The 15791-nt window shown below is 35.3% G+C and overlaps 1 protein-coding gene across 1 annotated transcript; it reads left to right on the forward strand.

Moving 5' to 3' along the window:
* Window positions 1–307: 307 nt before the first annotated feature.
* Window positions 308–13938, forward strand: LOC107863540 (pentatricopeptide repeat-containing protein At3g46790, chloroplastic). The gene is made up of 2 exons (XM_016709498.2): window positions 308–3348; window positions 13691–13938. Exon 1 carries the CDS (start codon window positions 780–782, stop codon window positions 2604–2606), a length of 1827 nt encoding a protein of 608 aa, XP_016564984.1. The 5' UTR covers window positions 308–779; the 3' UTR covers window positions 2607–3348; window positions 13691–13938.
* The last annotated feature ends 1853 nt before the right edge of the window (window positions 13939–15791 follow it).

Below are 15791 nucleotides of genomic sequence, written 5' to 3' on the forward strand. Positions count from 1 at the left end.
TTATATACGTAGTCCTAAAAAAGAGGGGGAGGTGGGGAGAATCTGATTTTAGTTTGGTTTGAAGCCCTACAATTAATTAAAGATTATTAGATAAATAGTAAAAAAATGCTTTTGTCTAAAGGACATTCTTTTAATGAAAGACAAAAGTTCAAATTACTTTTTTAAGGTTATCACACATTTAATGTATTATGGATAACTAGTATTGCACATGCGTAGTTGAAATAAAAATATAAAAATGAAAAGCTAAATTTTTTTTTAATCACCTTTACCCTTTTTTTTTAAATTGAATACCCTTCACTAAATTAATAAATTCATTTGTCCCTTCAATTTCACCCCTCCCGCAACAGCACACCAACTCTTCCTAAACGTAAATATTGTTCTATCTTAAGGATTACGAAATTGCTAACAAAAAAATCACAATTCCAAAGATAAAATCCGAAAAAAAACTAGTAATATGACTCAAGTTATCGTAAAGATATAAAGGGGAAGAAGTGGGGAAAACTTACCTGAGTGATTTGCTGTTGAAATTGCTGTACTGATTTTAGTTTCCATAGCTGTAGAAAGGTTTGGCAGTTTATCAAAAATAGCCTCTCCACCAATTAAGGTAGGGCAAGGTCTGTTGAGGCTCTACGCTGAATGACACTTCTAATGGATTACACCTGACAATGTTGTTGTAGTTGTAGAGAGGTTTATTTTTGTAGTATTGGACTTTGCCGCCCTTTATTATTTGTTACTGTTACTGTCGAATTCCTTCGTTTTCCTCGTACCAAACATTTCAAATGATATCAATTATTACAAGTTGGTCCGCTCGTAAGCACACATTCTTGGGATTCATTTTTCAAATTCATCAGTATCATCAACACTTATTTCCTCAAAATCCAACTCAACATTACGCTTCTCTTCTGCAATCTTGCATCGCCCGAAAAGCAGTTGAACCTGGAAAGCAGCTCCATGCGCATCTATGCCTCACCGGTTTCGGCTACAACATCAATTTAGCAACAAAGCTTGTCAATCTATACTGCGTTTGTGATAAGTTGACGAATGCCCGCAATTTGTTTGATAGAATTCCCAAAGGAAATATTTTTCTTTGGAACGTTTTGATTCGTGGGTATGCTTGGAATGGACCATACGAGGGTGCAATTAACCTGTATTATCAAATGTTTAATTATGGTCGTGTTCCTGATAATTTTACCTTTCCGTTTGTTCTTAAAGCGTGTTCGGCATTGTCAGCGATTGAAGTGGGGAAGGATATACATGAAAATGCAAAGCGAACGAAGTGGGATAAGGATGTTTTCGTTGGTGCTGCTCTTATTGACATGTATGCTAAATGTGGTTGTGTTGGTAGGTCGAGGGAGGTGTTTGATAATGTCATTGAGAGGGATGTAGTTGTTTGGAATTCAATGCTTGCTTCTTACTCACAAAATGGTCACCCTGAGGATTGTTTGACTTTATGTGGTGAAATGGCATGTGGAGGTGTTAGACCCACTGAGGCGACCTTGGTCACTGCAATCTCTGCTTCTGCTGATGTTGCAGGCCTTCGACAGGGAAGGGAGCTTCATGGGTATAGTTGGAGACGAGGTTTTGACTCTCAGGACAAAGTGAAGACAGCACTTGTGGATATGTATGCCAAGAGTGGGTCGGTGAAGGTTGCGAGGATCTTGTTTGAAGGACTACAGGTGAAAAGAGTTGTTTCTTGGAATGCTATGCTCACCGGATATGCAATGCACGGTCATGCTGATGCAGCACTTGGTCTGTTTAATGAGATGGTTGGCAAAGCTCAGCCGGATCACATAACTTTTGTAGGTGTTTTATCAGCTTGTAATCATGGAGGTCTGCTGAGTGAAGGGAGGACATATTTTGATTCAATGGCAAGAGATTATGGAATTGAACCAACCATTCAGCACACTACTTGTATGGTTGATCTCTTAGGTCATTCTGGTTGCTTAGATGAGGCTTATGGACTTATAACTCAGTTGAAAGTTATGCCGGATGCTGGTGTCTGGGGCGCATTTCTTAATTCATGCAAAATCCATGGTCATGTGGAATTTGCAGAATTGGCATTAGAGAGGTTGATTGAGCTTGAGCCCGATGATGCAGGCAATTACGTAATCCTATCGAATATCTATGCCCAAGCAGGTAGATGGGAAGGTGTTGCAAAGCTTAGAGACTTAATGAACGAACGAGGTGTAAAGAAAACCGCCGCATACAGTTGGATTGAAGTTAAAAACAAAGTACATGCCTTTCTCTCGGGGGATACATCTCATCCTATGTCTGATGATATTTATGCAGAGCTACAGAGCTTAGGAGCACGAATGGTACAAGCTGGCTATGTGCCAAACATTACTCCTGTTTTCCATGATGTGGAAGATGATGAGAAGCGCAGAATGGTGTGCAGCCACAGTGAAAGGCTAGCGATTGCTTTTGGACTAATTAGTACACCCCCAGGGACAAAGCTGTTGATCACCAAGAACCTCCGAGTTTGCGAGGACTGCCATGTTGCAATCAAGTTTATCTCAAAGTTAACAGAGAGAGAAATCTCTATCAGAGATGTAAATCGCTATCATCATTTCAAAGATGGCATCTGTTCTTGTGGAGATTATTGGTGAAATGGGTTCAGGAATTTCAGTGTCTACAAGGGAAATGTTAAACCAATTACTCCTTGAAAAAGAATTGGCTCGTCTAACTGAGTAAAAATGTATTGGCTCGTCTAACTGAGTAAAAATGTAAGTCATGACTGTTTTGTCAAAAAGCCATAACTCTGTAAATGTAACCATGTTCTTGTTCTCAACAAAGAAGCAGTTCTAATTGGTTTCAGCGAAGAGATATTGGGTTTGGCCAACGTAAAGATCTTGTAAGGGCCATGGTAGGACGTTGAAGATAAACTCTGATTCATTCCTGCAATTAATCTCTAATGCTACTCGTCACGTCACGTCACGTCAAGCATAATCTACTCTTGCAGCTCATACATAGATTCGCCACTTCAGAATACATCTTTACATGATATAGTTAATGGCACTTGGTGCATTTCAGTGGTAAAATTACATTGAGAATTTGAAACTGCAGCCAGAGCTTTATGCGAACATGTGTTTAATAAGTTTGCTGATTCTTTTCATGCATATGTACTTGTAACTGCGATATGTGGTGTATTTCTTTGTCCATAAACTCCTACGACTGAGTCGAAGCCAGCATTGCTAGTCAAATGGCAAAAGACCAATTCTACCATATTCTCATCGAAAGTATTGATCTCAAACAGTTGGTCATGACCGAAAGCCTATATACTTTGAATAACATCTTCAGTCTCCAAGCAAACCACTGGCCATGTCATTTTAGCATTAGCTACCAAAACAGGTATTCCATCTATCTCAATTTGTTCGGCACTAATTCTTGCTTTTTTTTGTCCTTCACGTAAAGATTGATACATTTTTATACTTATAAACTTCTCATATTTACTTTTCACTTTTGCCCTTGTTGAGGTGTTTTTAAGGAGTTGCTATGATTTCTGTGGACTTTAAAAAGTACCCTTTTTTTCACATTGAGATTACATGTCAAAAATCCTCTTTATTTCTTAAACGCCATAGCTGGTAGTAAATGGGTCTGAGGGAATATAGTTAATTTCCCTAAATTTGTATCATTTTGGATTCACAATCAGGAATCTTATTAGATTAAAAAAAATAAAAAGCTGAAGGAGGAGAACAATCATGGGTATAAAGCGGTCTGGTGACATAAGCATCCTGAAATTAAATCCTACAAATTGACTGTATTAATGACCTCTCGTTACTAACATGCTAACAAGTAGTATTCACACGTAACAAGATGCCAGGAACGAGATCAAATTGTAGCAATCTGGTTTGCATTCATCTCCACCCTTGATAATTATGGTCACTCTTAAGTGAGTTGAAAACCTTACTGCAAATAAATTCTTATTCTTGGCATGTCATCAAAGCCGCAACGTAAGATTTCCGAAGGTTGCACATCTGAAGAAGCATTGACGAGATGCCATGAACAAGATCTATTTAGAGTGGTTCTGAATTCTGATGGATGTTTTAGTGTTGCTTAAGGATCTTTAAATAGGCGATTTAGAAGGCCTATCAAGAAAATACAATTAATTTAGCATTGACCTATTTGGGTATCTTAATTAAGTTGAGGATTTACTAAATAATGAAATATGAAACAACAGGTTTAGTTTGTTGGCATAATGTGTATGGAAATTAATACCACTCTATCTATTCACTTTCAAAATCTACTCCATAGATTGCAAAACAATTTGCTACTAATTAACATAATCAAGTTGTTGTTTGACAAGAGTGGGAATGGAAGGAGCGGAATGGATCTTGCAGATAAACATAATCCTGCAAAAGGAAAGGGTAAAATTGAGATGTGTAAGTTTGTGAATTAAAATTGAAACTAATAAAAGAAAGAGTTAATGGTACAAAAACACACCTAAACTATTACTTTTTTGCGAGTTTCATACCTCAACTATCTATTGTTCGCTTTTCCTACCTAAATTATCACTGTCTTTGTAAAACACACCTTGACGCTGAGCTGCTGGTGTTTGTGGTACATGCTCCATTTTAGTTAAAAAGGAGTGTCAAGTGGCACTTCACGTAGCTAATTTTATCCACCTAATCTAAATAAAACGTTTAGTGATTTTAATTAAATGGGTACAAGTTAAGGGGTTGGGAGGTGGGGGGTGGGGGAGGGTTAAAAAAATCAAAATAAGGTTTGTAAAAAAATAATTAATAGGTAAAAGTGCGTAGCCTTGATTTTTTCCATTAACCTTTAATTTCAACGTGAATTATTGAGCTTTTGATTTTGGTAAAAAGATTTAGGGTTCTATAAAATTCTAGGATTGTGTAGACAAGGTGGGAGTGAGTTCGGTAGAAGACAAGATGCGAGAAGGGAGATTGAGATGGTTTGGACATGTATGAGGAAATGCATAGATGTCATAGTGTGGAGGTGTGAGAGGTTAGTTATGGATGGATTCAGGAAAGGTAGAGGCAGACCGAAGAAGTATTGGGAGAGGTGATTAAACAGGACATGGCGCAGTTGGTGTATTGACTTGTTGTCCATTCTAGTAGTCATAGTATTACTCTTACTTCTTGTTCTTTGATTTCTGTTATCATTTGTTGTTTCGTATAGGATTGATTATAATATTATTTTGTTATAGTATTGTATGCTAATATCTTATGTTTTATTACTGTCTATTGTTTCTTTTATTTCTATTACTTTTTAGAGTGTTTTTATCTTGAGTCAAGGGTCTATTGAAAACAGTTGCTCTACATCTGAAGTAGAGGTAAGGTTTGTATATTCTCTACCCTCCCCAGATCCCACTTTGTAGGACTAAATTGGGTTTGTTGTTGCATTGTGGGATTGTATAAAATTATGGGGTTGCATAGAATCATAGACAATGGGGAAGAAAATACGAGAAATGATGGAGAAGTGAAGAAGAAAGGGGACAAAGAGAAGGATTTAGGGAAAATAAAAACATACTCCCTCCGTTTAAAAAAGAATAACCTACTTTCCTTTTTAGTCCGTTTAAAAAAGAATGACCCCTTTCTTTTTTTGGCAATACTTTAATTTTAACTTTCCACATGACATGCTTAGAACCACAAGATTAAATGGCATTTTGGTACATTTGACACAACTTTAATTTAAGGCCACAAGATTTTAAAGTCTTTATTTTCTTAAACTTTGTGTCAAGTCAAATTAGGTCATTCTTTTTTAAACGGAGGGAGTAGATGTTTTCTAAAGTATTATTCAGCTCAATTAGTTGAGGTATGAAACTTGGAAAAAAGTAATAATTTAGGTGTATTTTTGATAATTAACTAGAATCAAAGAAATTGACACAGTTTTTGTTGATCTTGAAATTAAATTCTGGAGTAAGGTTTTTGATCAACTTAGATTGGTGAGTGGTAAGACCAAAATATAGATGTTTAACTTGATTACATGTTGAGGGTCGGAGATGAAGTTGTAGATTAGGCTATAGCTAGGGAATGCTTTTAGGATAAAACTCACCAGAGATCAGAATTGTTGAAGTTGGTGTGGGGTTGTGAATCAAGCTTTTTGTTATGATTCCATTATATTGAACAAAAGTAAGGAAAGAACAACTGTATAAATGCTCTAATTGTATGCTTCGAAGGTCTTCTGAAGAAGGAATTAGAAGACTAAACTACTAACCTTCACGAGCTTATCAGCCTACCGAACGAGATGATGAATGAGGAAAGTGAAGAGAAAACACACACACACACACACACACACACACATATGGAGGTGGATCTATGAAGAAGGGTGAGGGTGACATGACACCCGAACGTCTCGGTTGAAACTCATGTATAATGAATTGTATAAACATTAAGCATGGCACCAAGAGTAACAATGGAGCTCACGGTGCCGCCGGTTAAAGCTCAGGTTTTACTCCCTGCGTCGCAAGAAGAGAACCCTTGACCTTTTCTAACTAAACACTTAACTACATCAACTAGACAAGATTTTATCTTGTGTTATAGTTGCTGATAAATATTAATTACGCATAGTTTTTTTCTGTGAATATTGACGCCACTTCCCCAAAATGCTGCATATGTTACTGCTCAAAGCAGCGTGGAATGTGGAGCTTCAAAATCTTGGAATTAAGAACAAGAATTAAGTGAAAAAGCTAGTGCCACATGAAAAGAGAACTGATTATTGGAGTTGATGACGAGAAAGAAGCCCTCAGAGGTGGAAGGAAAAGAAAATGATGAAAAGGGCTCCAACGTGGAAGAAAGGAGTGAAGAAACCAAAAGCCAATTGGTTCTTAATTTCTGAAAGAAGATTGTGAGAGTTCTTAAGACGTCGTTTATGTCCCATGTTGGAAGTGGAAGAATATTTACAAATGGTACATTAAATTGGATGAGGAAGCACATCTTCTATGCTTCAAAAATTGTTGTACCATATTATGAACCCCAGACAAGTGGTCCATTCCAGAGGAGCTAAGCAGCCACACTTGGCTAGACTTCGAAAGTCTTTAGATTTCTACCCTGCATGATAGATGTGAATAGTTGATAGCCTGATTTGGTGCAAGCTGGGGCTTTCTATCCAGTTGCAGTTTGATCAACCTTGTTCAGATTTCTTACTTTTGTAAATTAAATCTTCTAATTATCAATGTATATGCAACAGACAACTATCTAGTCCAGTGCTTGGGTTGCTTGCATCTGACATATCTCAGATATGTTGGTAGGCACTTATTGGGCTACCTATCTGCCCGTTAGACTAGCTGCAGAAAGATATGTTGGGGTTGATATATACCTATAAAGCAGTGAGCTCCCAGCAGAATAGGTACGAAGAATCTTATCTTTATCAGGTACTGTTAGATGGATTTTTTCTTTTGATAATCGTGGCGTTCGGGTTAGTTGTCGCACCTCGACTGAATCCACAAAATACCTGCCGCCTTGGACTAGCAACAAATATTAGGTAACTCTATCCACCAAGGCTAGGAATGTTAGAGGGACTTGTGCCAAAGATATTCTCCGATCACAAGAGGTGTCTGCAAGACATGTAAAGCTCCCTAAATGACTGCTTTTGCAAATCTATTCTAATTTCAGTGTAAGGCAAGGCTTTGAGGACGATCTTTCTCCTTTTTTTCTTATTTTCTTTGAAAGCAAAACTCTGGGAATGCAGCGACTCTCCTAATCCTACATCTTTATGAGTAGGAATAGAAATAGCATACAGATCCTATTTGGAAAAGGATTGTAATGTCAGTGTCCTAGTTGGAAAAGGAGTCTAATATAGTGTCTATAAATAGGGTCTCAATGTGATAATTTAGATACACAATTTAAATAATATTTTTGTTGGTTTTAATAGAGATGAGTTAAGAAGAACGCAGAGAGTTTTTTGTTTTCTAAAGCTATATATTTTATTGATCATCAACTCCTCCTTAAATAGTGCTATTACAACTAAAATAGATTAAACTTATCATAAAAGAAAACATATTTGCTACTAAAAATAATAACTAATCAGTCTACTACAACAAATAGGAATCACAATTTGACTAGGAGTTGTATGTTAAAAAAAAAAAAAAGAGAGAGAAAATCAAAAAATAAATCGTGTGTATTATTCCTTAAAGCAACTTTTAACACTCCTCCTTGCTTTAGGAACTGCAAAATTTTGATCTTCGGTCTTGAGATCTCCACACTTGATAACCGAAAGTGCCCTTGTGAATAAATCTGCAGATTCATCTTTTGGCTTGTAGTGAACTAAATTTACTTCTCGTCTTGAATGTAATTCTTGACTATTAAATTCTTTTGGAATGTCTTCCTTCTTTGTTTGAATCTTGAATTTAAACTTACCCGTTTTATTTTTCTGAAATATAGATAACTCCTCCTTAGCTTCAATTCTTTTAGGGACATTGAAGACTCCTTTAAACCTTGCAGGTTCACATATTGCTTGTGCTTTTTCGATTAGAGGATCATCTTCTAATTTTTCCAGCCTATGATCTTTTTTATGTTCTACAGAAATATCTTTCATTGGATCAAATAAGAAATGTTTACCTTTTATCTTAATGTTTAAAACTTCTTTTCCAGCACCATCATTGATTAAGCAATGCTTATCCTCAAAGGATACTTTGTATCCTTTCCCTACCAACTGATAAATACTCAACAAGTTTTGATCAATATCAGATACATAAAGAACATCTGAAATTGCTTTATTACCTGAACTTGTTTTGATGACAACAGTTCCTTTTCCTTCAACAAGAATCTGGTCACTATTTTCGATCCTAACTTTAGATATTTAAGTAGGCTTTAATTTTTTAAACAAACTCTTGTTATAAGTCATGTGGTTGGTGCAACCGCTATCAATCAACCAAAAATTTGTTGAAACCTTACTTGACATACATGTTGCAATAAAAAGATGGTTTTCTTCTTCATTGACCACACGTACATCTGCTTCATGTTTTTCAAATTTGCTTTTGCAAATAATTACTTCTTGGCCAAGTTGATTACACTTGCTGCACTTTGCGTCTGGCTTTTTTCAACATCTATATGGTGGATGACCCATTTTTCTATAGTTCTCACAAGGTGGGTAATCTTTTAAATTTTTACCCCTTGAGTTTTGTGGTTAACTACTAAGGCTCCTTCAACCATACTATCTTGCCTCATAAGTTTTCTTTGTTCCAGTGCCTGAAAAGAATTTAACAACTCTGCCAAGGTAATCTTGGACAGATCTTGTGTATTTTTCAAGGTAGTTATTGCTTCATATCTTTCGGGCACTGTAACAAGAATTTTTTCAACAATTCTTGAATTTTTAAATTCAGTGTCTAGTAATCTTACCTTGTTAGCAATACTTTTTCACTGTCTCAGTCCTTCATTCTCTGCAACTCGAACTCTCTTATTAAATTCAGTATTTGCATTCCTCAAATTCTTTCATCTCCAACATATTCTTGATCCCCCTTCTTCACACGATCTTCATATATCACGACTGATTACCATGATTAAAAATAAAATTTAAAATATTATGATTAAAAGTGGGTTAAAAAAATATTTTATTTTTATTTTTAAAGATGCAGCAACAGGAATGTTGAAATGTGCTTAAAACTATTTTCAGAATCCATCTCTTCCCTCACAGTCCCTCAAGAAAAATAGTTCTAGATACCAATTGTTGGTTTTAATAGAGATGAGTTAGAGAAGAACGCAGAAAGTTTTTTTTTTTTTTTGTAAAGCTATATATTTTATTGATCATCAACTCCTCCTTAAATAGTGCTATTACAACTAAAAATAGATTAAACTTACCATAAAAGAAAACCTATTTGCAACAAAAAATAATAACTAATCAGCCTCCTACAACAAATAGGAATCTCAATTTGACTAGGAGTTATATGTAAAAAAATAAAAGGAGAAAATCAAAAAATAATCGTGTGCATTATTCCTTAAAGCAACTTTTCACAATTTTTCTCCTCCTATATTTCGCACATGGTATTAGAACATTGGTGAGAAATGTAAGAAACGAAAACCCAATCACCATGCGGCAATTTTTCAATGACTGTCAGGTTTTCCCGATGACTTTTTTTTGGTTGATTCAGACCTTTTATTCAGAATTCATTATTGTTTCTTGGTGTTTTCAAGTCAAATCATATTGTGAAATCAGAATTTTGTAGTCAAAACCTTTCTGACAACATATTTCCAAAATTTTTTGCTCGGTTTTGTTTTGTGATTAAGTCTGAACCCTTAATGTGGAGATCGAAAAATCAAATGTCCTAGTCCATTAATAATCAACGGGGGGAGGTTGTTTAGGACATCCTAGTTTGTTCAAACTACAAAGATGGTGCCTAGTTTGTCTAGTCTATCCACATTAGATTGTGAGTCGTGCCAACTTAGAAAACACACTCGAACTACCTTTCAATGTAGTGTTGAGAATCATGCGAAGTCTATTTTTAACTTAGTTCACTCGAGTGTTTGGGGTCCTAGTAGAATTACTTCAACCTTACGGATTCATTATTTTATTAGCTTCATTTGATGATTATTCACATTTACTTGGATTTTCTTAATGAAAAATCATTCTGAATTGTTTCTTATGATCAAGAGTTATTGCTTAAATACAAAATCAATTCGGTGTCTTCGTACCTAATGCCTTCGAATATATATCCTCCCAATTTCAACAATTTGACTCATCAAGAAATTATTCATCAAACTTTTTGTTCATATATCCCTCAACAAAATGGAGTAGCAAAGAGAAAGAATAGGCACCTCATCGAGACTGCTCACACTTTTCTCATTTAACACTATATTCAAATGCATTTTTGGGGTGATGCAGTTATCACATCTTGCTATTTAATTAATCGGATGTGTTCATCGTCCATTCAAACGGAAATTCCTTATTTAGTATTGTTGCCTCAATTACTTTTAGACTCTTCCCCCTTGTGTCTTTGGGAGTACAAATTTTGTTCATAATTTCACACTAGGGAAAGATAAATTAACACCTCGTGCTCTCAAATATGTCTTTCTTGGTTATTCTCGAGTGTAAAAGGAATATCGTTGCTACTCACCAGATCTTCGTTGGTACCTTATGTCAGCTGATATCACATTCTTTTATCTCAACCTTACTTTACATCTTTTTTCTGATCCTGATCACCTAACATGTCTGAGGTCTTACCTATATCCATTTTTGAGGATCGTACCGTTACTTCTACATCTCCATCTATAGTGTCACGGGTCTTACCTGCACCAACTTTTGAGGAACTTATAGTACATTCTACAACTCCATCTATAGTGCCACTATTCCCAACTTACCATTGTCGTTCAGGTACAACATCAGACTCAGATAATTCCTATCTTGCACCTAACTGTATACCTACTGCAGACTTGTCTCTTCCAATTGCACTTCAAAAAGGCATACGGTCCACTCATAATACTAGCCTTTATTTTACCCTTTTAAGTTATCATCGTCTATTATCGCCCAATTATACATTTATATCATCTTTATCCTCTGTCTCTATCCCTAAGTCCACAAAAGAAGCACTTTATCATCTAGGATGACGATAAGCTATAAATGACGAGATGTTTACTTTACATTTGAGTGGTACTTTGGAGCTTGTTCCTCTCCCTTAAGGCAAATCAATCGTTCGTTGTCACTAGGTTTATGCAATGAAAGTTGGTTCGAACGGCCAAATTGATGAACTTAAAGCTCGCCTTGTTGCCAAGGGGTACACTCAGATATTTGGGCTAGATTACGTGATACTTTCTCTCCCGCGGATAAAATAACATTTGTTTGTCTTTTTCTATTCATGGTTGTTGTTCGACACTAGCCTCTTTTTTAGTTGGATATTAAGAACGTTTTTCTCCATGGTGACCTTGAGGAAGAAGTTTATATAGAGTAACCACCTGGTTTTGTTGCTCAGGGGGAGTCTAGCCTAGTGTGTCGATTGCATCGGTTACTTTATGGTCTAAAACAATTTCCTCGAGCATGGTTTGGAAAGTTCTAACATAGTAATTCCAAAGTTTGGCATGATTCGTAGTGAAACATATCACTACGTGTTTTATCGACATTTTGCTTCAAATCTATATATTTATTGGTAGTTTACGTTGATGATATCGTTATTACCGGCAATGATCAAGATGGTATCATTAGATTGAAGCAACACCTCTTTCAGTATTTTCAGACTAACGACCTCGGCAGACTAAAGTATTTTTTAAGTATTGATGCTACTCAATCCTGATCAGTTATTGTTATTTAGCATACTGTTGTTATTTCGCAACGCAAGTATGCCTCAGACTTTCTCAAGGAGACAAGAATGATGAGATGTAAATTTATCAACACTCCTATGGATCCAAATACTAAACTCCTGCCAGGACAAGGAGAGTCCCTCAATGATCCTAGAATTATAGGTGTCGAATTGGTAAGTTAAATTATCTCACAGTGGTCAGACCTGACATTTCCTATCCTGTAAGTTTTATAAGTCAGCTTATGGATTCTCCTTGTGATAGTCACTGGGATACAATTGTTCGCATTGTGCGATATATTAAGTCATCTCCAAGTAAAGGACTACTTTTTAAGGATTGGGGTCATGAGCAAACCATTGGATATACAGACGTTGATTAGGCAGGATCAGCTTCTGATAGACATTCTAAATTCGGATAGTGTTCTAGTAGGAAGTAATTTGGTATCCTGGAAGAGTAAGAAACAGAGTGTAGTAGTTCGATATAGTGCAGAAACATAATATCGAGCAATGGCAGTAGCCACTTGTGAGTTAGTTTGGATTGAACAATTGTTGGGAGAGTTAAAATTTTGAGAAATCAGCAAAATAGAACCTGTGTGTGATAACCAAGTAGCATTTCATATCGCATCAAATACATTCATGAGAGGGATAAACACATTGACATTGATCATCACTTTGTGAGGGAGGAGATACTTTCCAAAGATGTTACAAAATTTATGAAATCGAGTGATCAGCTTGCAGATATTTTCATCAAGTCCCTCAGTGGTCCTCCCTTGTAATAATTACATTTATAACAAGCGCGGTACATATGACTCATATGCACTAGCTTGAGGGGGAGTGTTAAAATATGAATAGAAATAGAAATAGTATATAGAATGCTACTTGGAAAAGAATTGTAATGTTAATTTCCTAATTTAAAAAAAAGTCTAATTTAGTATCTATAAATAGAATTTCAGTGTAATAATTTAGATACACAATTCAATAATATTTTTCTCCTCCTATATTTCTCACACTTTAAAAACAAGGGAGTGTTTAAAATATATACAGCTCAACACAAAAAACAAATGCTAGCGGATTATTAAGAATAACATGTGATACAGTAATGTCCCTAACGTCAGTAAATTTTGGGTAGGCTGATGAGCAGGTTAAAGGTTCGATTGTCGAAAAGCGTGAAAAACTAAACAAGTTGTCTTGCAGTGATCTTATTTAACAGTTGAATGAGGATTATAAAGTAATGTTGAGTGAAAAAGGTTGCTAGTGGAATAAAAATACTGTATTAGTTGACAAAGGAATCAATCATCTTGCTTAACAATCAATTTAACATCCCCTGCTTTCCTCTGAGTCTCTTTATTGTGTATAAGGAATTTGATCCATGATCTACAAAGCGATGTTTCCCCTTCTGTTGTTGATGCTTTGGTCACATTCACGGTGGGTGGCCAGCACAAATATTACAAATGGTTGTACTTCAATCGTCGAGAACATTTTGACATTTTTATTTTATCTGTACAGAGCAACATGTCTGACCGTGGCAAAGTCTTTATTCAGACCAGACCAGACCAGCAGGTACTATTCATTTGAATGGGGACAGTGTGGTTCCGCCTGAATGTCAGCCCAACCCATCAATCCTCGGATTAGTGTAGAACTTACCTAGCCACCTATAGTACACATCCACAAAACTAACATTTTTGACAACAGCGTTTATACATCTTTGTACTGTATTTATGCACTCTATAAATAGTGTATCTACATTGTATAAATGTGTATACATTTATAAAAGTGTCTAACATTGAGCTTCTCTTTTGGTTTTCTTGCGATCTTCAGTTGTAATTCTTATTCAAGACCAATCTTAATCTCCACCAAATGACTTCAAATTTTGTAGACAATCTCCCTAGACTATTTACAAGTTTAAACAACACCTGCTTCAATTTTCTCACAAACTATCAGATGTAGAATTAAAGCTCGCTTGTTTCAGCTTGTTCAACAATGGTAGGTTACCTTTTTAATTTGATTTTCACTGCCCAAAATTTACAAAATTAGTACTCTAATCATGTTCTGGAGCTCCAAACACAACAGAAAAATTGAGTTTGTCAACTGACAATCAAAAGAATTCACTAATTTTCAGATTAAAATTTTTGAAGATATGTACTTAAAAATTTCGCTAATATAGATTCCGCGATTTGAAGCTCCTAATCCAAGTCGAAAGAAAAAAACAGGGGTGATGTTCTTGTTTTAAAAGTCTCGTTGAAATTTAGATTGCATCCCCACCACAGATGGAGGTGCTAGTTGTTTATGCGGGAAAAGGCTTAAATATTAAACTATTTGAAATGATCTATTTATGTTATTCGTTATAAGTTTGACTTATTTATGTCACCGTCTATGAAGGTTTAACTCATCTGACACTATCATTGTTGAAAGGTTCATTCATGTCATTATTTTATAATGGAGATTTTGCGAAATTATTTTTGTGACATGACCTTTTATTAGAGGTCAATATCACTAAATTAAAACCAACCAATATTACTTAAAATCAAAATTAAAAATTGGAGTCATTAAAATAAAATTTGATCCACATTGTTAAAATAAAAATTAACCTCATTAAAAATAAAAAATAGACTTGTTAAAAATAAAAATCAGGCCCATTTATTATGTTGGATTTTATTTTAATAGGTTAATTGTTTATTTTGGTTTAAGTAAAATTGGTTGATTTAGATTTGGTTACTTGCACTTTTAATAAGAAGTCATGTGGCAAAAATAGTTTTGCAAAACCACCATTTCAAAATAATGGTATGAATGAAGCTTTCTATAATGACACTGACATAGATGAGTCATAAATGAGTCAAACTTTGGATGAATGATATAGATAAATTATTTCTAATAATCTGATAGCATATTTTAGGTTTTCCCCTTCATTTTTATTGATTTAACGATGAGAAAAATCTTAGCAGACATTCTGGTATGGGTGCACAAGGATTCATGACAAAGATAGCAAGACAACTTTCAATGTAGCGTTGGGAAATCAAGTTGACTCGTACAGAGTTAATAATAAAAAAGTTCTGCTCATGGCTAATAAAAACAATATTTGTGTCCATACCATGTTCTCCTGGAGTCATCCTACAAATTTAGTATCTACAGAATCAATCCAAGACCTTCTGCTTCTTAACTCCAATAAATGGCTGCTGCAAAATCAAACTCCAATATCATAGACTCTGTCAACATCGTCAGATAAATGAACTGCCAAGTGCTCAAAATGGCAAGGCTTCTTCGAGCCTGGGCTTATCAAAGGAGCAATGACTATACGTAGACTTGAACTTCGAAAATTGAAAAGAAAGTTTTCACATCCTAACATATGTTTTCATCCAATGAAATAGATAGGGTAAAAACAGTTCCTAATTGTTAGCTAAACCCACTTACAATCACCTTCTTTGTGAGGTGCAACATCATGATTCAAAACCTCTCCAACAAGTTAAAATTTACTGATATGTTATAATTGTGACACTAACATGCTTTCTTAACCTCTACACAGTCACTCACAGTCACTTTAGTAGAGTCCGGAGCTAAAACGGACACTTTTTCAGGCTTAAGAGTTAAAATGAATTGTACCTTTTTTTAT

The sequence above is a fragment of the Capsicum annuum genome, chromosome 3, assembly GCF_002878395.1.
Source record: "Capsicum annuum cultivar UCD-10X-F1 chromosome 3, UCD10Xv1.1, whole genome shotgun sequence".
In the NCBI taxonomy this organism is placed as follows: Eukaryota; Viridiplantae; Streptophyta; class Magnoliopsida; order Solanales; family Solanaceae; genus Capsicum; species Capsicum annuum.